At 56.3% G+C, this 20,975-nt stretch overlaps 8 protein-coding genes across 8 annotated transcripts; 4 read left to right on the top strand and 4 right to left on the bottom strand.

Moving 5' to 3' along the window:
* Window positions 1–81: 81 nt before the first annotated feature.
* On the top strand, window positions 82–2,373 carry F5Z01DRAFT_54273 (uncharacterized protein). The gene has a single exon (XM_046260541.1). It carries the CDS (start codon window positions 355–357, stop codon window positions 2,302–2,304), a length of 1,950 nt encoding a protein of 649 aa, XP_046119371.1. The 5' UTR covers window positions 82–354; the 3' UTR covers window positions 2,305–2,373.
* Window positions 2,374–2,414: 41 nt separating this feature from the next.
* Window positions 2,415–4,343, bottom strand: F5Z01DRAFT_635718 (uncharacterized protein; the record flags this gene model as incomplete). The annotated part of the gene is made up of 1 exon (XM_046262169.1): window positions 2,415–4,343. One exon carries the CDS (start codon window positions 4,341–4,343, stop codon window positions 2,415–2,417), a length of 1,929 nt encoding a protein of 642 aa, XP_046119370.1.
* Window positions 4,344–5,323: 980 nt separating this feature from the next.
* F5Z01DRAFT_54280 (uncharacterized protein) lies at window positions 5,324–7,532 on the bottom strand. Its single transcript, XM_046260542.1, has 3 exons — window positions 6,829–7,532; window positions 5,577–6,769; window positions 5,324–5,521 (listed from the first exon to the last, which is right to left on the bottom strand). Exons 1-3 carry the CDS (start codon window positions 7,229–7,231, stop codon window positions 5,429–5,431), a joined length of 1,689 nt encoding a protein of 562 aa, XP_046119369.1. The 5' UTR covers window positions 7,232–7,532; the 3' UTR covers window positions 5,324–5,428.
* Window positions 7,533–8,506: 974 nt separating this feature from the next.
* On the bottom strand, window positions 8,507–11,015 carry F5Z01DRAFT_653110 (ATP-dependent RNA helicase ded1). The gene is made up of 2 exons (XM_046263341.1): window positions 10,410–11,015; window positions 8,507–10,357 (listed from the first exon to the last, which is right to left on the bottom strand). Exons 1-2 carry the CDS (start codon window positions 10,646–10,648, stop codon window positions 8,518–8,520), a joined length of 2,079 nt encoding a protein of 692 aa, XP_046119368.1. The 5' UTR covers window positions 10,649–11,015; the 3' UTR covers window positions 8,507–8,517.
* Window positions 11,016–14,355: 3,340 nt separating this feature from the next.
* Window positions 14,356–15,842, top strand: F5Z01DRAFT_635714 (family 76 glycosyl hydrolase; the record flags this gene model as incomplete). The annotated part of the gene is made up of 3 exons (XM_046262168.1): window positions 14,356–14,437; window positions 14,493–14,597; window positions 14,644–15,842. The coding sequence occupies 3 exons, from the start codon at window positions 14,356–14,358 to the stop codon at window positions 15,840–15,842; spliced, it is 1,386 nt and encodes a 461-aa protein (XP_046119367.1).
* A 400-nt stretch (window positions 15,843–16,242) lies between these two features.
* Window positions 16,243–18,070, top strand: F5Z01DRAFT_620398 (Dak1 domain-containing protein; the record flags this gene model as incomplete). The annotated part of the gene is made up of 2 exons (XM_046261136.1): window positions 16,243–17,518; window positions 17,571–18,070. The coding sequence occupies 2 exons, from the start codon at window positions 16,243–16,245 to the stop codon at window positions 18,068–18,070; spliced, it is 1,776 nt and encodes a 591-aa protein (XP_046119366.1).
* A 62-nt stretch (window positions 18,071–18,132) lies between these two features.
* On the bottom strand, window positions 18,133–18,885 carry F5Z01DRAFT_653103 (small nuclear ribonucleoprotein Sm D2). Its single transcript, XM_046263340.1, has 4 exons — window positions 18,766–18,885; window positions 18,681–18,713; window positions 18,364–18,621; window positions 18,133–18,310 (listed from the first exon to the last, which is right to left on the bottom strand). Exons 1-4 carry the CDS (start codon window positions 18,783–18,785, stop codon window positions 18,268–18,270), a joined length of 354 nt encoding a protein of 117 aa, XP_046119365.1. The 5' UTR covers window positions 18,786–18,885; the 3' UTR covers window positions 18,133–18,267.
* On the top strand, window positions 18,886–20,970 carry F5Z01DRAFT_722229 (enoyl-CoA hydratase/isomerase). The gene is made up of 2 exons (XM_046266599.1): window positions 18,886–19,263; window positions 19,315–20,970. The coding sequence occupies exons 1-2, from the start codon at window positions 19,150–19,152 to the stop codon at window positions 20,779–20,781; spliced, it is 1,581 nt and encodes a 526-aa protein (XP_046119364.1). The 5' UTR covers window positions 18,886–19,149; the 3' UTR covers window positions 20,782–20,970.
* Window positions 20,971–20,975: the final 5 nt, after the last annotated feature.

Below are 20,975 nucleotides of genomic sequence, written 5' to 3'. Positions count from 1 at the left end.
AGATCACACACCGGTACGTCAATGTACATGTATACTACGACAGTATCCAGCGCATGTCGATCTCTTTCTGGATCTTTGCAACGTTGAAAGCAGACGACTTTCGTTCCACGTACCTACGTAACTCAGACATACCCCCGCTGCCCCGCCCCCACGTGTCCAAGTCCCTGAATCCATCCAAGACAACCTCTGGATCAGCAGCTAAGCTACCGCACCTTACTCTCAGTCTAACAACAGCTCAACCCCTCGACGAGCGTCGCCTCCTTCAAATCCAACCTCGACCTCCCCCGCAGCAGCGCAGCAGCGCCGGTAATCTCGACTCGCCCTTGTCTCAGCCTGGCCTCGCAGGCTCACAACATGGCTGCCAAAGACAGCCATGTCATCCCGACGGCCACCTCGCTGGGAAAGGGATCCGACATGCTAGTGCCCGATCCGCGCCACTCATCCTCGCAGTCCCTCGCGCCCTCTGTCGCTGACGATGGGCAAGGCCGACGTCGACGGACGCTGCTCCTCATCTACATCCATGGATTCTACGGCAATGATCAGTCGTTCAGGTCGTTCCCCTATCATGTCCACACCTACCTCCGATCAGCCCTGTCCGAATCCCATGTGATTCACTCCAAGATCTACCCGCGGTACAAAACGTACCGTGCCTTGGAGGTCGCGAGAGACAACTTCAGCACCTGGCTTCGGCCCCATGAAGGGCCAGATACCGACGTCATCCTCGTCGGTCACTCGATGGGTGGTATCTTGGCGGCCGACATTGTGCTTATGCCCAACAATAGCCCATATGGCGGTCAGCATCCATACATGCACCGGATACTGGGCACAATCTCGCTGGACTCTCCCTTCCTGGGGTTGCACCCCGGCATCGTCGTGTCAGGAATATCCAGTCTCTTCCAGTCGTCGCCCGAGCAGCCGGCGGAAAATGGAGAGGCAAGCTCAAGCAACACGGACCTTCAAGCCCAGGCAGCCTCGCCGTACGACATGCCCCCAGACCGCCAGCCAACGGACCCATTCTTCAACCAGCCATTCTGGAACGATAATCCCTTCAAGGAGGCCCCCTTTGTGAAAAGGCTGATGAATTTTGCCAAGAAACACCGATCAGAAGGCATCGTCAACGCCACAGCGAAACATGTCCTCTCTCATCTCGAGTATGGCGGCTGCTTGGCCGACTACCCAGCGTTGCGCCAGCGCTACAATCGGCTGCGAGAGCTCGAGGATGTCGACGAGCTGGAGCTGCAAAGACGACAGGGGCATTCCAGCAAGGCGAGGGTGCGTTTTGTGAACTATTATACTCTATCGAGCGGACGCAAGAAGGAGCCCAAGACGCCGGGCTCAGAGACACCAGCCGACACCCTCACACCCGTGACATCGACGGGCGACGACTCCTGGAGCCTGCAGGACACGCGCACGTCCGTGTCGAACGTGAGCTTTACCACCAAGGACCAAAGTGATGTGGAAGAGGCAGCCGACATGTCCTCACTTTCTTCCCGACATAGCACCTCTAAGCACTCTCGGGGCGACGATGGCGAGACTGCGTCCCTGCAGACAGACATGGAGTCCATGTCTCTGCAGGATCTCGATCCGGTTCCCATGGAAGACGACAATGCCACCGAGCGCGACAAGCACCTCGATCTGGCGCCTATTCCCCCCGTCCCCGAGAAACCAGAGGCACCCGACTTTGAGCAGTACACGGACAAGGACGCTCGAAAGCAGGCCGAGCGGGAGTTCAAGAGGGTGCAGAAGAACTATGCCACGGCGGTCAAGGACCGTAACAAGGCCATCCGGGAGAGGAACAGCATTCTCGAGAAGCGACGCAAGAAGGCCGAGAAGGATGCTGAGCGCCAGAAGAAGGAAGACGCCAAGGCGGCTGCCGCCGAGGTTGCTAAAGCCAAATCCCAGGCTGCCGACGCAGCGGCCCTCCAACGAGCTTCAACAGAGCAACCTTCTGCTGCTGCCTCTGCTTCAGCCCCGACTGGAGATATGTCGGCTTCGGCGTCCGCCTCGACAGAGTCCGTCGTCAAGGATGCAGAAGCTGCCGAGGCCGCCAAGCCCAAGAAGTCCAAGAAGTTCTGCACCCTCCCCAAGGCGCACAATGGGCAGCCCGATCCCACGTGGGTGGACATTTACATGGACGGCGTGGACGAGGTCGGCGCCCACTGCGGGCTGTTCTTCCCGGGCGTGCACTACGACCGCCTGGTGGGCGACGTCGGTGAGCGGGTGGTCAGCTGGGTGCAGGACGACCTGACCAAGCGGATGATCCTCGACATGGAGAGCGAGATGCAGAGCCCCGCGGTGGACTGAGAAGGCCAATATAATGATGATACCCCTTCTTTGGTTGCTGGGTCGTTTAAGCACTTGATGGTTGTGTGTCAGTGTCTCATATTTCGCTGAAGTGAAGGGTATCTCGATGACTAGTAAACATCCACCTCCTTGACGGAAACGCTCACATCCCCCCTGTCGCCCCCGTCGAGGGCCATTCCCTCCAGCACGGCCGTCTCGTCATCCAGCGGCGTAAAGTCAAGGAAAGACAGTAACATGACGCCCAGCCGTGTCCAGTTCTTCCCTGCTGCCGCTGCTTCTCTATCTACCGGCACTTCTCCCCCATCCACTGCATCATCCTGGGCATCCGTGAGATCACTCGGCCCCAGCACGAGGCAGACGGCCTCCTTGTCGCCAGCCTCCCTCCACTTCTTCGCCAGAAGCACCACCCCCATCAGCTCCCACTCGCCCTCCGCCTTGACCCAGCTCTTGACCAGATCTCTCTGCGTACGTGCCAGATGGATGCCCGTAATGGCGCTGGTGTCCCCCTCCTTCTTCACATTCAGGCCGAACGAATATGTCTTGAGCCGGAGAAAGTCGAGTTTCAACTCTGACGTGTCCTCCGCCGCCAGATCCCACGGTACGACAGCACCGTCCTGCAGACCCAGCGAAAACTCCATTTTGGGCGATGCGCTGTAGACCACCGCGTCCTCGTCCGATGGGAATGTGAAGCCCCCGCCCGTGGTAGGTCTCCAGGCAAGCCATGTCCACGAAGGACACTGCCTTGCGGCGTCGAGCACATACCCTTCGGCTGGTGTCCCGGTCTGTGACCGCACAGGCGCCCACGATAGACCAAACGCCAGCCTATCACTCCGTGCGTCCGCTTCGCCTGCGTCAAGACTCCCTCTAGCAAAAAGCGGCAGGCCCACGAGATGGTCGATTCCGCTCGGGCGCTTGAAGTAGTGCTCTGCCACCCCCCAGAAGTCCTGGACCTTTTCCTCTGGCTTTGCAAAGTCCTTTGCCAGGTACTCTCGGACTGTCCTCTTATATTCTGCCGCGTTGCCATGCGCGCCTCCTTCGGGAAATACGCGTCCGAGGTTCAGGCCTGCCGTGTGTTGCAGCGGCACGCACATGCTCTCGCAAAGACACATTTCGGCGCACTGCCAGTAGACCTGGCTGCTCGTGAAAACGACCTTCCGCGTACTCAGCAGGCCTTCCTGGAACGTAGACCCTTGTCGGCACCAGGGTGAAGATGCCACTTCGAGGTCTGGCCGCAGAAGCGACGTCAGGTAGAGCCTAGCGTCGCACTGGAGGGATAGTTGCGGCGTTCGCGGTGTCGATATGGGAGATGTCGGCGTCGTGAAGATGAGTGTCAGGGTTGCTGACGAGAAGATACCTCCCACGCCTTCGGAGCGACAGTAGGGATGAATGTAGACGTATCGATACCCTAGTTGTTCGGTGAAGGACATTGCATCTTCGAATATCCTGGGCATGTCGTCGCTCAGCGTCTGTGTGGCTTGAGTCGCCTCGTCGTGTACGTAGCTCACAGCCACATATTCTGGTATCTCGTCCCCTTCGAACTCTTGGAGAGCCTTCTCCTTCACATCCACAAGCTTCACCGTCATCCTCCTTGTCGGATTCTTGCACTCGTGTTTGTCCACGCAGTACCCCATCCACGTCTTGACCAGCTCAACGTCCGCAACCCCCTCGACGAGCCTTCCACCAATCTTCTTCTCGTCAGCCAGATATGCCTGCGGCGTCTGGTCCTCCGCCGCGAGGATAATGTGGCCCCACGGCAATGCCTTGTTCCTCCCCAGCACATCCATCACCACGGCCCTGCCCAGCGGATGACTCTCTGGTATCCCAAATCTCTCCCAGGCCAGTCGTATCCTCAGATACGGACTGAACTTGCCGCTGTGACTCTGCGGCGCCACGGCCAGGTAGGCGCGGAAGAAGAGGCAGTACGGACAGGACGGCTCGTCCGTGTAGTCCAGCACGTGGCCCACGCTCACCCATTCCCTCACGCCCTCCTTCCAGGCGAAGACGGAGGCAAAGTCCTTGCCAGCGCATTGGGCGCACATGAGCTCCGGAACCTCATCGGCCACAAATCTGGTCGCGGCTGGTGGGGTGGGCGCTATATGGTGTAAAAGCCGCGAGGAGGAGAGTTGGTGCCGCGTTGGGGCCTCGACGGCTGGAGGTAGAGAGGAAGCATAATCAATGTAGGAGGGAGGATTGTGCCGTCGATTGAGCAGCTTCTTGAAGGACTTCATCGTATTACCGTCGACTCATGCTCGCTTCTGCTGCGTGTGTGTGATGGCTGGAGTGGGTGAAAAGAAGGTATAGGGTAATCAAGGGAAGATGGGTGCGGTCCGTTCGCGCAGGGTCACGCACGCGACAGTCAAGGCTAGGTGATGAAGGAGACGAAACCAGGCAAAGAGAGGCTGGAGCTGCATTTGCTCGCCAGCTTGGGGAAAGTCCAAGTAGAATAAGGTAGGCGATTAGCAGCGGGTGAGCGGGAATAGGCACCACCACGAGGAGGACTTGGTTGAATGAAAATTGGCCAACATGAAGTCATCTTACGGCAACCGGGATGCCTCCCACCACCAGCACCACCAGCACTACCACACCCTAACGGATCCTCGGCGTCCTTGACACCGTTCCAAGAAAGAAAGGCGTGTCGGGGACTCTTAGCTTACTGTCGTACAGCATACGTTGGCGCCGACGCGCCGCGATCCAGCTGCTATGATTGATCAGTACCACGTAGTCAACAACAGAAACAAAAAAGGCTCTTCAAGATAGTGCCGGCATTCGGCGGGGTTCACCCATCTCACCGGGTCGAGGTCGAATGACATGGGTCCATGATCCATCCCAGATCCCTGGATTTGGGCCCTCGCGATATCTCTAGCGAGGCGCCTCTGCGTCGAGGAAATTGACCCAAACTCTATCGAACGTGTCATTGTCAATTGTCTCTACAACATCCATCGAATCGTATGTGAGCAGCAGCCGACCCTACGTAATACTTTAGTTCCCTTCAGGTGTCTGGCCAGGCAGGGGTTCGCGCCCTCGGCTGATAGATGCGCTCTGATTCTACGTGCGCGCGCGCACCCCGCCTCCGACGACACGATCCTCATCAATGTTGACTTTCACCACGGCGTGAGGGAGAAGATCACGCGTAGGCCACAGTGTGGTCCTCGTTGATTCGCCCAACAACACCCAAGCTTGCCTCCCCGCCTGCGACACTCGGTCCGCGCACGTTGATCTATCACTGTTAGCATGGCTTCCGCAGATCGCCAATACAAGGACAAATCACTGACCTCGCCTTCCACCTTGTCATCCGTCGTCTTGTTGACACCCGTATCCTTCAGCCAAACCTCCACGCTCGTGACAGGCCCGCCAAAGTGCGCCTTGCCATGTCCGGCGTCCAGGCGGTAGTCGAAGAAGGCTGTCTGGCTGACAGAGCCCGCCACCGGCGCCGCCGTCAGGGCGTAGATCACCCGCGCACCGGTGAAGATGCGAAGGTCAGAGACAACCCTGGACGACAGCGCGGGCGTGTTGGCCCCCGCCCTTTCCGCAACGTACACAAGACGCAGCTTGCCGGGCGTCGTGCCAATCGCGGGCCTGGCGCCCGAGGAGAATGGCGACAAGAGGTTCGATGTGTTGAAGATGCCCTCCTGTGTCAGGGAACGTGTAGACAGCGCGTGCGATGCGCTCGCAAGCGCGGATGTGAGCTTCCTTGCGCTCTCTCCGTGCGTCCTGAGCAGCGTCTCGGGGCTGGCCACGAGGATGGTGGGTGCTATGCCTTGCGTGGCGAGGGCTAGGTCCGAGGACTGCTCGGCCACCGAGTTGAAGGCTACCGAGGCATTCGAGTACAGCGCGGCCAGCGTGACGACCAGAGTGTGGCTGTGGACCATGGAGTCGGCGGGCAGAAATAGGTCCGCCGCGTTGAGACGCTCCCTGTGTGGTAGAGCAGCCAGCTGTGCAGCCACACCGGCCACAATGTTCGCTTGCGTGAATCTGGTCATCTGGGCCTGGCTCGCCGAGTTGCTCTGCCAGAATGTGATAATGTCGCCTAGCGTAGTCGTCGCGTCTGTTGCTGGTAGTTCCGTCCCTGCCGCAGCAGGAGCATCGTGAATAATGTCCTGCCATGTGGCCACGTTGACTGCACTGCCGACTCCTTCGGGGACTTCGTTCCAGTCTAGATGCTTGCTGCCCTCATCGACGACCCAGATCAGCTGTCGAAGTGCAGGATACGACTTGGTGACATTGTCCAATGGAAACGAGCCGGAAGCGGTGATGACGGTATCGACCTCGGCCTGGCGCAGCATCGAAATGAGGTTCTCTTCGGAGGTATCAAAGGGAATAAGGACGGTCGTGACATTAGGGCAGAATGCAGCAGCGAACAGTGTAGCCAGGAGTTCGATCGAGTTGGGGAGATATACGGCCACGCGGGCGGCCTTGTTCTCGGTAAAGTGCTGGCCGATGAGGTTGATTTGTCTCGTAATGTCCTCTGTCACCGATTATTAGCCCAGCTTGTCGTCGGCGATGTCGCTTGCTCTCTGTACCTACCAAGTTTGTGCTCAATCACCTTTTCCGACCCGAGGACCGTCAGCAGTCTTCCCTTGGCGCCATTCTCGCCACCGTCGACGACCTTCCTCCATACGTCCCGCAGATCTCCATCGCCTCCGCGCGACCACTTGCTCGCGCCAGGATCCTTGACGTTCAGCCCGCTGTTGAGCGGCATGCCATGCGGCGCCGCCTGGCTGCGGTACACGGCGCTCTCGCCCTCGTTGCGCACGGTCGAGGGCACGGCCTGGCGGGCCAAGAGCATCGGGTGCACATCGGGATCACGGCTCGAGATGACGCGGTACGAGACGAGGACGACGAGGATGGTCGCGAGGGTCGTGGTGTAGAGGTCCCACTGGCCGACCAGGCTGGTGATGCCAGCGTCCACGGTGTCGAAGAGTCCCATGGCGGTGGGTGGAGGAAACGAAAAGCACGCTGGAAGAGGAATCAATGTAAATCAAGAAAGACAGAAACTGTGTCCGTGCAGGTCTCAACTTGGAATACAACTTGGTCCGGGTGAGGAGGTTGTCGAACGTAGGCTCCAGTTCCGCTGCCCCGCCACGTCGAAATGCACCGACGGCGACAGCTGTCCGAGGTGAGTGACCGAGTCCGCCCTGACGAGTGCTAAACGATTAATTGATTACCAAAGATCTACTAAAGGTGGCAGCTTAATCGCATCCGCGATGATGGAAGTTACAACATTTACACAGCAAGGTCACAATTGCACGGTCACAAGCTATGTATCAAGACTCGCGTTGATGAACTTTTTTTTTGTCCGGAAACTCCTCAGTCTGCTCTTGAGCATGTCTGTCTTCAGTAAGATGGGGACATATCCCTCCATTTCGGGGCCTGTTCCCGTTTTCCGAGGCTGCCTGCATCGCGCGCGAGGCTGCGAGTCTGACCTAGCCGTCTTGCCCAGCCGGTTCCCAACTCATCTAGCCCCAAGCGATGCCTCGTCAAGCCGTAAAGCAGGTAACCCATTATCCATACCATCTCTGTGTGTGTCTTCGGGACGGCGTTGATCGATTCCATGATTGTCGATATGCTCTAGTATGTGAAAAGAGACAACCAAGTATCCCTCCTAGCTTTCTCATCGTGTCCTTCAAGCAAGGGAGGATGATCTGAGAAAAATTCCCACTTTTGTCTATGTCCGCACGGCAATGTTCATGACCCTCTATCGTGAAATAAGAGCAAAGAAGAGAGAGAAAAAAAGACAAATGACCCTCGGGCAGAAACATGATGGCGTCGTGAGATGTGTCTCTCGGAAAAACGCCGTGTCCATGTCCTGCTGTTGCTGCCGATAATATCGTCGTCGTCATCGTATGCTTTTTCGTTCTTCTTCTCGAGCTCCCCTAGTCTCGGTCTAAGGGTATCAATCGAGGAGGAATGCCGAAATCAAAACCAAACGCAATCTATCAGATGCTTCGTCATAAATGCCCAGAGTGTCCCTGCGCTGGCATTCTGCCTATGCCGCGCTGGGAGGGGGAAAGGCATCAATGTCGCCTCCTCAGGTCATGCTCATGGTTGCCGTGTCGTCAAAAGTAGTGTGCTGTGCTGTGCGCAAAAAAATAACAAAAAAGCAGAGAAATGACAACAGTAAGGAAATCTCGATGCTCAGAAGGCGGATCGTGGGAGCATCAACGTGCCAGCATCAGGGGCACGCTCTGGATGCGCCGCCATCTCGAGTGGCATCTACCACCAAGACTGGCCACCAGGGCCGCCGGGGTTGCCATAGGCACCACCACCACCGAAGCCGCCGCCGCCGCCGCCGCCGCCATAGCCACCACCACCGCCGCCGTAGGCAGGAGCACCTCCCTGTGGACCACCAAAGCCGCCGCCGCCATAGCCGCCGGACTGAGGGGGACCGCCGAAGCCGCCTCCACTGCCACCGCTGTTGCCGCCAAAGCCACCACCGCCGAAGCCCTTACGGAAATCGCGCGTGGGACCACCGCGGCCACCACCGCCGCGAGAGCGACCACCACGACCGCCGCCGCCAAAGGACGACTCACGGGCCACGGTCTCCAGGAACGCAGGGACCTCTTGGTTGGCCTCCTTGAGCAGGTCGAGGAGCTCACGAACAACACCGCGGTTGCCACGGTTGAAGAAAGCAGTGGCAATACCAGTGTTTCCGGCACGACCGGTACGACCGATGCGGTGGACGTAGTCGTCAATATCAGTGGGGAGATCATAGTTGACGACGTGGGTGACGTTGGGGATATCGAGACCACGGGCGGCGACAGCCGTGGCGACCATAATGGGGCAACGGCCGTTACGGAAGAACTCGAGAGCGCGCTCACGCTCACGCTGGGTGCGATCACCGTGAATCGATGTGGCGGGGAAGTTCTGGTTGATGAGAAAGTCGGACAGGGTGTCGGCCATGCGCTTCGTCTCGACGAAGATCAGTGTCAAGCCACCGGCGTGGGTGTGCAAAATGTCGAGCAGGACGGAGCGCTTGTCAGCGTCCTCCACGTACTCGATGCGTTGAGTAATGTTCTCAGAGGTCGAGCCGACACGGCCAACAGACAGGAAGACGTAGTCCTTCAAGAAGTCCCTGGCGAGCATCTGGATGTCGCGGGGGAAAGTGGCCGAAAACATGAGAGTCTGGCGGTCAGCGACAGTGGGCATGTCCTCGCCCTCGACAATGCGGCGAATCTGGGGCTCGAAACCCATGTCCAACATGCGATCAGCCTCGTCAAGGACAAGGTACTTGATGTTGCACATGGAGATGCGGCCACGCTCGAGGAGATCGACGAGACGACCGGGGGTGGCAACCAGAAGATCGCAGCCGCGCTCGATCTGACGCAGCTGAGAACCAATGTCCGCACCACCGTAGACGACGCACGGACGGACCCAAGAGCGGTAGGCGAACTTGCGGGACTCTTCGTAGATCTGCGAGACCAACTCACGGGTGGGAGCCAGAATCAGAGAGGTGGGGAAAGCCTTGCGCTGACGGCCAAAGCTGCCTTGCGCACTAGGGGGAGGAGGCGAAGGGCCGTTGAGGAAGGCCTGAGACAGGATGGGGAAGAGGAAACCACCAGTCTTTCCGGAACCAGTCTGGGCGCAAGCCATCAAGTCGCGGCCACCAGAGACAATGGGAATGGAGTACTTCTGGACGGGCGTGGGCACCTTGTAGTGCGCAAGCTCGATGTTGCGGACTAGGTGCTCGTCCAGGGGAGGAGTCGAGAATTGGTTGACGGGCTCGGGCGGGTCACGGCCAGAGGCCTCGACGGGAATGTCGTCGTACTTCTCAAAGTTGATACCGGTCTGCTGCTTGGTGGGGTCATCGGCGACGCCGAAAAGCTCACGCTCGAGACGGGGGTTGGCAGGGCCAGGGACGTGCTTGCCGTCCCGCCACTGGCCATCGCCAGAGCCGCGAGCAGAGCCACCGCCGTGGCCCTCGTAGCCACCACCGTAGCCACCTCCGCGACCTCCGGAAAAGCCGCCGCCGCCGCGACGAGTAGGAGGACCATTGTTATAGGTCGGCACCTGGGCAGCGTTGCCCCAGTTGTTCTGGCGGGCACCGTAGTTCTGGCTGTGAAGATGTTAGCGTGTTATATGCATTTGAGCGGCGTGTCAAAACTTACTCAGCCCAGTTGCTGTTGTTGAGGCCGTTCGCAGGGGGGCCGCCAGCGCCAGGAGGAGCTCCACCAGGGGGAGGACCACCAGCCGCAGGGCCAACGCCCGGACCGGGACCGTTCATGGGAGGACCGCCTCCAGGGCGGTTACGCATGTGAGGAGGGATGTAAGAGCGACCGCCGGGGGCGCCGCCCTGCTGGCCATCCGGGCCAAGGTTCAGACCGTTCATGTTAAGTTGGTCCGCCATGTTGGGTGGATGTCGAGTAGTTTCTTCGTGTCGATCGAGAATGTGTGGCGAGCGAGGAAACGTGTATCACCCTTCTTTCTTGCGAGAAAAAGAGAGTGAAGAACTTGAGTAAACTCGTGGATCGAGTCGAAACAGGGAAAGTCGTCGCGCGAGAAGGGCAAGGAGGGCAGACTCCAATAGACTTTCAGTTGTTGATTAAGTGCAGCTTGCAAATTCCCCTCGAAGAACAAACAAATCTTCAAAGGAAAGAAACAAACAAGGAAAGACGAAGGAATGCCTGTGGGTGGCAGATATGGGAGGGGAGATGATGTTTTGAAGGGTGGATGAGGTTTGTAAGGAGAAGAAAAAGGGTCCAGGATCGGGTGAGGGCTGATGAAATGGGGCCAGATAGAAAATTTCAAAATGTGGCTAGTGGCGTTCATCTGGCAGGCACTGGCATGGCAGGGCCGGCAGTGGGTCGGAGTGAGCGGTGAGCCGCATCAGCCACTGTGAGGTCACAGAGGGGCAGGAAGTGTGGCTGGTGACTACCTCACGACTCGGACGTCTAGCGTGGAGTCAGGGTCCAAGTGGCACTAAGCTGTTCCTGCCAATGATGTCTGCCAAGGGCATCGACCTCTACACACCCTCACGGTTGAATATGTCGGACATGCCATTACCTTTTTCTTTTTTTTTCTTTTTGGAGAATACCGTCTTCCTCGACTAGAGGCAACCCTAGCTCCCACATGCATCGTCACGGCAGCTTGTGACGCACAGAACGGCAATTTTAACCCTCACGCGCTTCTTCGGACGTGACGACTCTACGACGGCGCAGCGATTTAGCCCAAACATGTTGCCACTAGACACCGCATTATTGAAGCTGCAACAAGGCGGCGCCCAACCGGAGTACGCGCGAGGGCAGAAGCTGTGGAGAAGCGAAACTTGGAGGCATTATAAGTTGACTAGAAAATAAAATCCTAGGCATGTGGTGCGCCCTGCTTCCTGTGCCGAGTGTCGTTAGGTGATGACAATATCCATTATACTTGTATAACTACTGCATTGCTGTGTGGCTAGCTCTCAGCTTTGGGGCCGCCGCTTGTAGAATACCTCGACGTATGCTTCCGCTTCTTGATTTCTTGTGTTGTATTTTGTGCTGTGGAGCTTTGTTTTCTTTGGCGCGTTCAGACTCTCATTCTTTCTACTCGACGGGCCATGGTTGTCTCCTTGAGCATCCTACAGTTCTATTGGCAACTTGAACTCAAACCTACCAGGTACTCCAAGGCTCTGTACACTTGTATCACATTCCAGTTTGCAGCAGCTGTTTCCCAAGCAATGTTAGGCAGGCGAAGATCCTAAGTTTATCCACTATATCGATAGATCGAGAAGCTTCATTCGCTCGTAGTCACGACAGATCTTTTTGACATCTATCGCCCTTTGTCGCAGCTCGACCGGAACATTGACTTTGCTCAGAAATGGTTACAAGAAGTGAATCATCCACAGAGGGTTTACGCGACGACGAACACAACGTCAAGGCTTCAAAAAGAAACATATCAGTGTCTGCAAGGAGTCAGTAGCTGCAACTTCATGTTGTTCCTCCTGTGTATGCCCTGGTGAGCCCCTATCAAGCATGTCCCATTTTCATCATCTTTAAACTTGTGATTTGCAATAAGGTTCTGTATCATGGCCAAGATTCATCCGCGAGCTGGGGCTTTGGACTCACAACGTTCAGCTGTGAAAATATGAAGGCGAAAGGAACTTACCTACTTGCCAGTCAGCCACTGCATCAACAGTGTTCTGGCAGATAGGTAAGGATCGTGGAATCCCGCGACCAAGGACTCAAGTCGAAAAGCGTAGGCTTTGCTGAACTGGGTTTTGCAGACTGATACCTGTGTCAACATCGAAATTGCAGTCTTGGTCGAGACTGTGATGGGAAAAGGCCTCAGGCAATTTGTTGTTAAGTGGCCGTCTCAGCATTCCCATCTCCGGAGGAGGTGGACGACAACGCACAGGTCAACCATAGTGGTCAGAGCCGAGCCAGCTCTGCCGAGCTCGCCATTCAAGACGCTCGTCTTGCCGCTGGCGAACTCCAGACTACGTAGGGGCCATGAAGCAAGTTCAGCGTCAAGCGACAACCTATTCGTCCATAACATTGGTGCTGAAGAGGCTCATCCACATACGTATATATGTTATGACGAGGCGTCTCAACTGGAGGCTTCCACACATGTTGTACGTCTGTAAGATGCTTTGGACGTAGTAATTGTGGCGTTCACTTCAAACAAGACTGCTACTCTGTGTTAGTGATTCCGGAGCATTTACTATACTTGCCGGCTAGTAGTCAGCACGACCAGACGCCGAAACTAGCACTGACAGTAGTGTCTTTCAGCGATAATGTGTAGAAGAACATGGAGATCTTCTTGAGTTAAACTCCAGCTCTTATGACGCCGCACATGTGGCATGCTTCTGGAGTCCTAGTGATAGCCGCCATGATGCCACTAGCGTCGCTCTCGAAGTCGTCAACATCACCGATATGGGTTTCCACACCTGGATAGCCCGCGCTTTGTGGCTAGGCTAGCCACAGAAAGACCACATGCTGACTATGTGCGACTTTTTGCGGTGAATTCCTACGTGACTCGACAGGAATGGGCGATGATTTCGTACGCGCGGCCAACACGAGGTGGTGGCGGGTCATCCAGCCCCTCCTAAAAGAGTTGAAACAAGGTTATCCATAAGCTGCCTTCCCGCACGGGAGGTTATTCTACGCGCGCATTCCTGAACACCACACTCGGATTGACTCACTCCGGGAACCGCGTGGGAGTGAGTCGGCGCAACCTGATGCTCGCTGGGACTGCGTCCGATGGCCGTGGGTTTGAGCAACCTCGAGCCTTGAAGATTGCGATCAGCAATGTGGCCATGACGGACGCGTGTAATGGCAGAGTTGGACAAGCTGGTGCTGGCGAAATCCAAGACGATTGGGATGCTCGAGGTATTCGACGGGTTTCAGGAGAAATCATTGGCAAGGCCTGGGCGCCAGCACTGCCTCAACGGGCTCGTGACAGAAATAATCAGCAACGAAGCATTGACAGACCTACGCAGGCCTCATTGGGCCGTCGTGAATGGAACGCGATGAGAAGACGGGTCTCTGTTCCGCTTGCCAGCCAATAGACACGCTTTTTCTCTCGTAAAATAATCGACCGATCGATCAATTGTCGCTCAAACCCCCGTGGTGCAACCAAACGAGCTTGGCGTCCACTAGCCAGGGGAACCAGTGTGGCGCTTTTATTGTGACAGCCATCTGGCTTGCGACAGTTGCGTGCTACCTTGCCTTATGCATAGTTCATCCCTGAATCCTGCTGTCCCCTTCTACCCGGTCATCTTGCTCTATCGCCAGTGCTCGCCGACTGTCACGTCGTCAATCCATCAAGCGCATTCAGCAGACCGCCTGGTGCTCCTCGACTCGATCGTCAAGTCACCACCTTTCCTTCACTTATACACGCAGCTTTCACTCGCTCCAGTCCTCCGCACCACTGCAATTAACCTTTTGGCTTCCAGTCCGTCGACTCATCGCCCAGCGGCTTCGAAGCTTAAAACGAAATCAACATACGAGAGCAACACGAGCTGGCCTCGACGCGGCCCTGCGCTGCTGCGAAACGATCGCAAAATACAATCAAGATATTCGACGCCCACCTCGACTGGACCTCTTCCGCGGACGTAGTTGACACGGCGCTGTCACCATGAAGTTTAGCAAGCTCTTGGCCGGCTTGGGCCTCATGGCCACTGCAGCAAACGCCATCGACGTACAAATCGACGACGAGCGTGCGTGCCTGTAACACTAATAGTGGAAATGCTTCGACTAACCGCGTGCACACAGAGAGCCGCAAGGAAGCCGCCGGCACCGTGGCGTATGGGCTACTCGGATTCTACTATGGCAATAATACGGGCGATGTTCCCGGCAACCTGCCAAGTCCTTATTACTGTCAGTGTGTTGAGTTTGCTGGCGTGCCCCGGCTAACCGATCATAGGGTGGCTCTGTGGCGCCATGATGGGCACCTTGATCGACTACTGGCATTTCACAGGCGACGATTCTTACAACGACCTGGTAAAGCAAGCCATGATCCATCAGGCGGGAGTCGACCAAGACTTTCTACCCGCTAACCAGACCCGTGCTATGGGTAATGATGACCAAGGGTTCTGGGCCATGACAGGCATGCTCGCCGCCGAGTACAAGTTTCCCGACCCTCCAGAGGACGGGCCCCAGTGGCTTTCTATTGTGCAGGCCGTCTTCAACGAGTTCGCCTCTCGATGGGACGAGGAACATTGTGGTGGTGGTCTGCGTTGGCAAGTGTTCGACTTCAATGTTGGGTGGAATTATAAAAATTCAGTATCAAACGGCTGCTTCTTCAACATAGCCTCGCGCCTGGCTCGCTACACGGGCAACGACAGCTACGCCGACTGGGCCGAGACCGTCTGGGAATGGGAGAACGAGGTTGGCCTCATGACCGACAAGTACGAACTCAAGGACGGTGTGACGATTCGCGACGGCCAGGACTGCCGCGAGGATATGGACCCCACCCAGTGGTCTTATAATTCGGGCGTGTGGCTGCACGGTGCCGCCATCATGTCGAACTACACCGACGACGCCAAGTGGAAAACGCGTGTAGAGGGCATCCTCAATTATGGTCTCGACCTGTTCACAAAGGACGGCATCATCTTCGAGCAGCAATGCGAGACCTGGAACACATGCGACGACGACCAGCGGTCATTCAAAGGCTACTACATGCGATGGCTCGCTGCTGTGGCGCAGCTCATTCCCGAGCTGGCCGACAAAATTGTACCACTCTTGAAGAATACCGCTGTGATTGCAGCCGGTGCTTGCTCTGGCTCGCCTACTGGGCCCATTGCAGGCTATCCGCCATTCAAGGGACATCCGGGCACGGCCTGCGGATTTACATGGCTGAACGGGTCAACCTTTGACAACAAGTTTGGCGTGCCTGAATCAATGAACGCTCTAGCTGCCCTCTTGTCGACCTTTGAGGCCGATCCGCCTGTTTCAGCGGACACTGGCGGTACATCCAAAGGAAACCCCGGCGCTGGCGGAAGTGATGAGGAGAAGGTGAGGGTATTCCAACCCATCACGACAGGCGATCGGGCCGGTGCCGGTATTCTCACGACCATCATCATCTGTGGTGTGATTGGTGGTAGTGCCTTCTTGATTATTTAAGCGTGTGTGTGTTCAGGCTCTTCTCCTGCATCGCCGAGTTCCTTTGATGGACTCGTAGCGTGTGACACTCGAAGGATAGGGACGGGCGTTGGAGGCGTTTGATGAGGAATCCAGCCGATTTGGGCCGCAAGCTCAGGGACGACGGATGTGTGGTTAACTACCTATGTACCGAGTATATTCCCATCGTTTCGCATATCGAGCATGCAATAAATGCAGCCAAAGGTCAGATATCCTCCAACTACGGGACTATGAATGGGGGCAACGCCCAAGTCAAGCCCCGCCCGCCTGTTGCATCATACAGTCCAACTCACGTCACCGTGGCGCTCCAGTCAGCTTCCCATCTACATCAGCCAACGTAGGTACTCAAGTGATCTTGTCTGAGTCATTCCACATAGCAACCATGTCGGCGAAACACTTTATCAATGATCCTACCAAGTTGGTCGACTCGGCCCTGAACTCGGTTACCCTCACCAACCCCAACGTCGCTCTTGATCCGGACCACAAAATCGTCTACCGCCGTCCAAATGACTCTCATCCACCCCAAGTTTCCATCATCTCGGGCGGCGGATCTGGCCATGAACCATCATTTGCCTCCATGGTGGGACCGGGAATGCTCAGTGCTGCCGTCGCTGGGACTATCTTTGCGAGCCCCTCTGCCGAACAGGTCCGTCGGGCCATCACCTCGCGCGTGCAGACGGCTGAGGGCATCCTCGTGGTTGTGATGAACTACACAGGCGACGTGCTGAACTTTGGCATGGCGGTAGAGAAGGCGCGCGCCTCGGGGACCAGGGTGGAGATGGTCGTCGTGGGCGATGATGTTGGCGTGGGACGGACAAAGGCCGGCAAAGTGGGACGACGAGGCATTGCCGGCACGGTGCTTGTCCTGAAGATTGCGGGAGCGCTGGCCGCGCAAGGCAGATCGCTGGAGGAAGTGAGCCAGGTGGCTAAGCTTACGGCTGACAACCTGGTCAGTGTTGGCGCAAGTCTGGAGCATGTCCATGTGCCTGGGCGCGACCTGACGCAGGAGGACAAGCTCGAGCTAGGAGAAGTCGAGATTGGAATGGGTATTCATAACGAGGCTGGTTCCGGCAGGGGCAAGATGGATTTGCCAGAGCTGGTGAAGAAGATGCTCTCGCAACTGCTGGACGCCTCCGATGCGGACCGCGCATTTCTCAACGTCAACTCTAACGAATGTGTTTTGTTGGTGAACAATCTTGGCGGAGTCAGTCCACTTGAGCTCGGTGGCATCACAGCAGAGGTCGTGTCACAGCTACGGGAGAACTGGTCGATCCAGCCTGTTCGCATCCTGGCTGGCACGTTCATGACCAGCCTGAACGGGCTCGGATTCAGCATTTCCTTGCTCAACGTCGTCAATACGAACATTGGCGGCCCCAGCATGATTGAGCTTCTCGATGCCGACAGCGAAGTCACCGGGTGGTCCGCGCCGATCAAGAAGACGACCTGGGAGGCAAAGAACAAGGCAGTCTTGACTGAAAACGCTGAGGATTCTGCGCAACAGGCAAAGCCAAGTGGTCTCAAAATCGACCCTCAGGTCGCCACGAAAGCACTGACTACAGCCCTCCAGACGGTTATTGCTGCTGAGGCAGACATCACACGGTATGATACAGTAGTTGGGGATGGGGATTGTGGCATTGGCCTGAAGAGAGGAGCTGAGGGTAAGTCGGCCCCGTGCAAGACACGTCGCACTGTTGCTGATGAAGAGTCTAGCGATCCTCAGTCACATCGACAAGCAGCCATTGCGCGAAGACATTGTCAGCAGCCTTGCTTCTATTGTCAATGTCGTCGAGAATGTCATGGATGGCACATCTGGTGCCCTCTACGCTATATTCCTCAATGCTCTTGTCAAAGGGCTGCATGAGCAGGGACCAGGCGATGCTACGCCAGAAGTGTGGGCCAAAGCCCTCAAGCACAGCTGTGATGCGCTGTCCAAGTATACACCCGCTCGGCCGGGAGACCGGACCCTCATCGACGCCCTATATCCCTATGTTGAGACGCTAGGCCAGACAGGTGATGTGAAGAAGGCTGCCGATGCCTCAAGGAAGGGGGCCGAGGGCACCAAGGGAATGAAAGCAAGCCTTGGAAGAACTGTGTATGTTGGTGGCAGTCTGTATGAGGAGGTCCCCGATCCAGGGGCTTGGGGTCTTGCCTGCTTCTTTACCGGCCTAGCTGGTCAAAAGCCCAACGAAGAAGGCTGGGAGAGCATTTGATCTGTGTCTAATTAGTGTGCAATATGAGATTATTAGTCAAAACTGTAATAGCGGACGAGAGGCTCAGAGTAAATGCAGTTTTCATTGGAATAATCACAACCAACGCCTGAAGTCCCTTGCAACCATAGCTCAAGCGCGAGAGCCACATGTGTTTCCCTCTCCCCAACCTGTTCGTGATCTTTTATTGAGCGTCGCAATCAGCTGAGTAGCACAAGGATGACGCTATCGCCTCTTAGAAACCTGCTAAGCGTTAGCACTGTCGTGGATATCGGGAAACCCCGTGCGAAACACACATTTTGCTGATGAAACGGTCCTTGTTGACAGGCCTTCCCTTCTTTCCGTCGGCCAACCTCGGTGTCTCTGTCCACATCTCCTTCACATTCTCCAGCACCATGTTGCAGTGTCGGTCGAACGCCTTGACGCGCGCCAGCAGTTTGCGATTGTTGCGGACGGAGATCAGGACTTGGGTATGTGAGCGAACAGCGGTTTGCAGAATCGACAGAGGTCCGGCCGAGAACTCGTGCTCCTCAAGCTGCGCAATCTCGTACTCCCTAGCAAGATGTCAATATCGCCAGGTACTATCGCAGAACGGGGACGGTGTCAGGCGTACGTGAGCTTGTCGCGGTCCTTCGTGAGGAGTTCTCTGGGGCTCGTCAGTATTCAGAACAAATCACATCCAAAATTGCGGTACATACTGTATCTTTGCGTCGGCCATGGTGTCTGTATTTGTTGAATTAGATAGAATCTACGTAGGGCGTGTCGCGCAAGGCTACAGCTTGAAGCTCGAAAAGATCCATGTTCAAGCACTGTTTTGATTGGCCAGTTTGAGAGCCCTGTGTGAAGACTGCAATTTGCACGCGCTGCGGTGTCCGCTTCGCGTAGTCACCGGCGCTAAACCCATGTTGGAAATGTGATGCTGCATCTTCGGGTAACTTGAGATTTTGGCTGCATCTTCATAGCCGTGGAAAACCATTGCCGCGGCGCATTACCACATCCCAACCCTCAACCTAGGCTCGACCCCGCCCTTTCCTGTCGATGCGCTTTCTATCATTCAGAAGCGCGTCGTCAATTGGCCTCTAATGTCGTTTCGAAGCATAGCAGCGCGAGCTGGACACGCAGCAGGTGCTTCAAGCTGTCGTGGACTGAACATGGCACCGCACGCAACAGCTCTAAGCCCATTCAGGGTCCGCCCTGTAAGCATTGATCCAGTATTCCAGCGTGTCGCAAACTGACGGAAAGGCCAGCTATCGACAGAGGCGAAATCGATCAAGGAACTCCCCGGCGATGAAGACCACGATGTCGTTTTCGAAACCAAGTACGGCGTGCGCAGCATTACCCTGAACCGACCGAAGAAGCTCAACTCTTTGAACGCTTCCATGATTCGAAAGATCGTGCCGCGCATGGTGCAGTGGGAACAGTCCGATATGGCCAACGTGATCGTCCTCAAGGGTGCAGGCGAAAAGTCCCTTTGTGCTGGCGGTGACGTTACTGCACTGGCCGAGGCGAACAGGTCGAGTGAGGATGGTTGGAAGAAGTCGGCCGAGTACTTTGGCCTTGAGTACAAGCTCGATCACTACATCTCCACCTATCAGAAGCCCTACATTGCATTCATGGATGGCATTACGATGGGTGGAGGTGTCGGCCTCAGTATCCACGCTCCGTTCAGGATTGCTACGGAGAGGACCGTCTTTGCCATGCCAGAGACGACGATTGGCTTCTTCCCGGACGTTGGTGCCTCGTTTTTCCTCCCGCGAATGAATGGTGCCGTCGGTACTTATCTTGCTCTGACAAGCGAGCGGCTCAGCGGCGTCAATGTGCTCTACTCTGGAGTCGCCACGCATTACTTGCACTCGTCAACTCTCCCGGAAGTTGAGGCCCGTCTAGCTGAGATCCGTTTCTCGGACACGGACGACATGAACACTCGCTTAAGGCTCATCAACGGTACCCTTGAGGAATTCGTTACCGGACTTCCTTATGATCAACCCATGCAGATTGCCGGGGAGGTGCGTAAGGCCATCGACCGATGCTTCAGCAAGGACTCTGTCGACGAGATCATTGCCGCGCTCAAGGCTGAGACCGGTCCTACGGAGGAGTGGGCGCAAAAGCAGCTGGCGACCATGCAGAAGCGTTCGCCAACAGCAGTCCACGTGACGCTACGCCAGATGCGCTCGGCACAGGATTGGGATATCGCCCAGACGTTCAAGCGCGAGGCCCAGATTGCGACACAGTTCATGAAGCACCCCGATTTCAGCGAAGGCGTCACAGCACTCCTGGTGCGCAAGCAAAAGCCCTCATGGCAGCCGGCGACTCTAGACGATGTCAAGGACAGCAAAAGCACAACCGATGCTTTCTTCGAGTACGATGAGGCGAACACATTGGATCTGTTCACCGATCGCACGTACGCTGAATACCCGTACCCTCCCGAACTGTCGATGCCCAGCGAGCGTGACTTCCGGAGAATCTTGAAAGCGAAGCAGAATCTTACTCCCTCGCAATTGGCGAAAGCTGTGGTTGAGATTTTCAAGAGACGTCAAGGCGTGCACGAAATCGTGGAAGAGATCATGGCGCGGAAGATTGTCACGAATGAGGCTGGACACGCCCAGTGGGCGTACGATGAGTTTGAGCTTGCAGAGGAGAAGCGGGAGGCCCAAAAGGCCAGCGAGGCCATACAGGACAAGAAGGATGCTCAGGTCGCGATGGGCAAATTGTAAGATAGAATGTACATATATAATGGCGTTAAATTAGTGATGGGACGGCGTGGTCCCTGAAGCGATGAATGGGGAGCACTTGTCAGAAACGCTGAACAATCGCAATTTGCTACAATGATTCCATTTGGCAGTGAACCGCCCTCACATGACGTGCTTATGATACGAATTTCTTCTGGTTGAGCGTGAAGCTGGTGGTT

The sequence above is a fragment of the Emericellopsis atlantica genome (genome assembly GCF_019669845.1).
Source record: "Emericellopsis atlantica unplaced genomic scaffold F5Z01scaffold_10, whole genome shotgun sequence".
Lineage (NCBI taxonomy): Eukaryota > Fungi > Ascomycota > Sordariomycetes > Hypocreales > Bionectriaceae > Emericellopsis > Emericellopsis atlantica.
The sequence above is the reverse complement of the archived record's forward strand: the minus strand, read 5'-3'. Positions and strand labels throughout refer to the sequence as shown.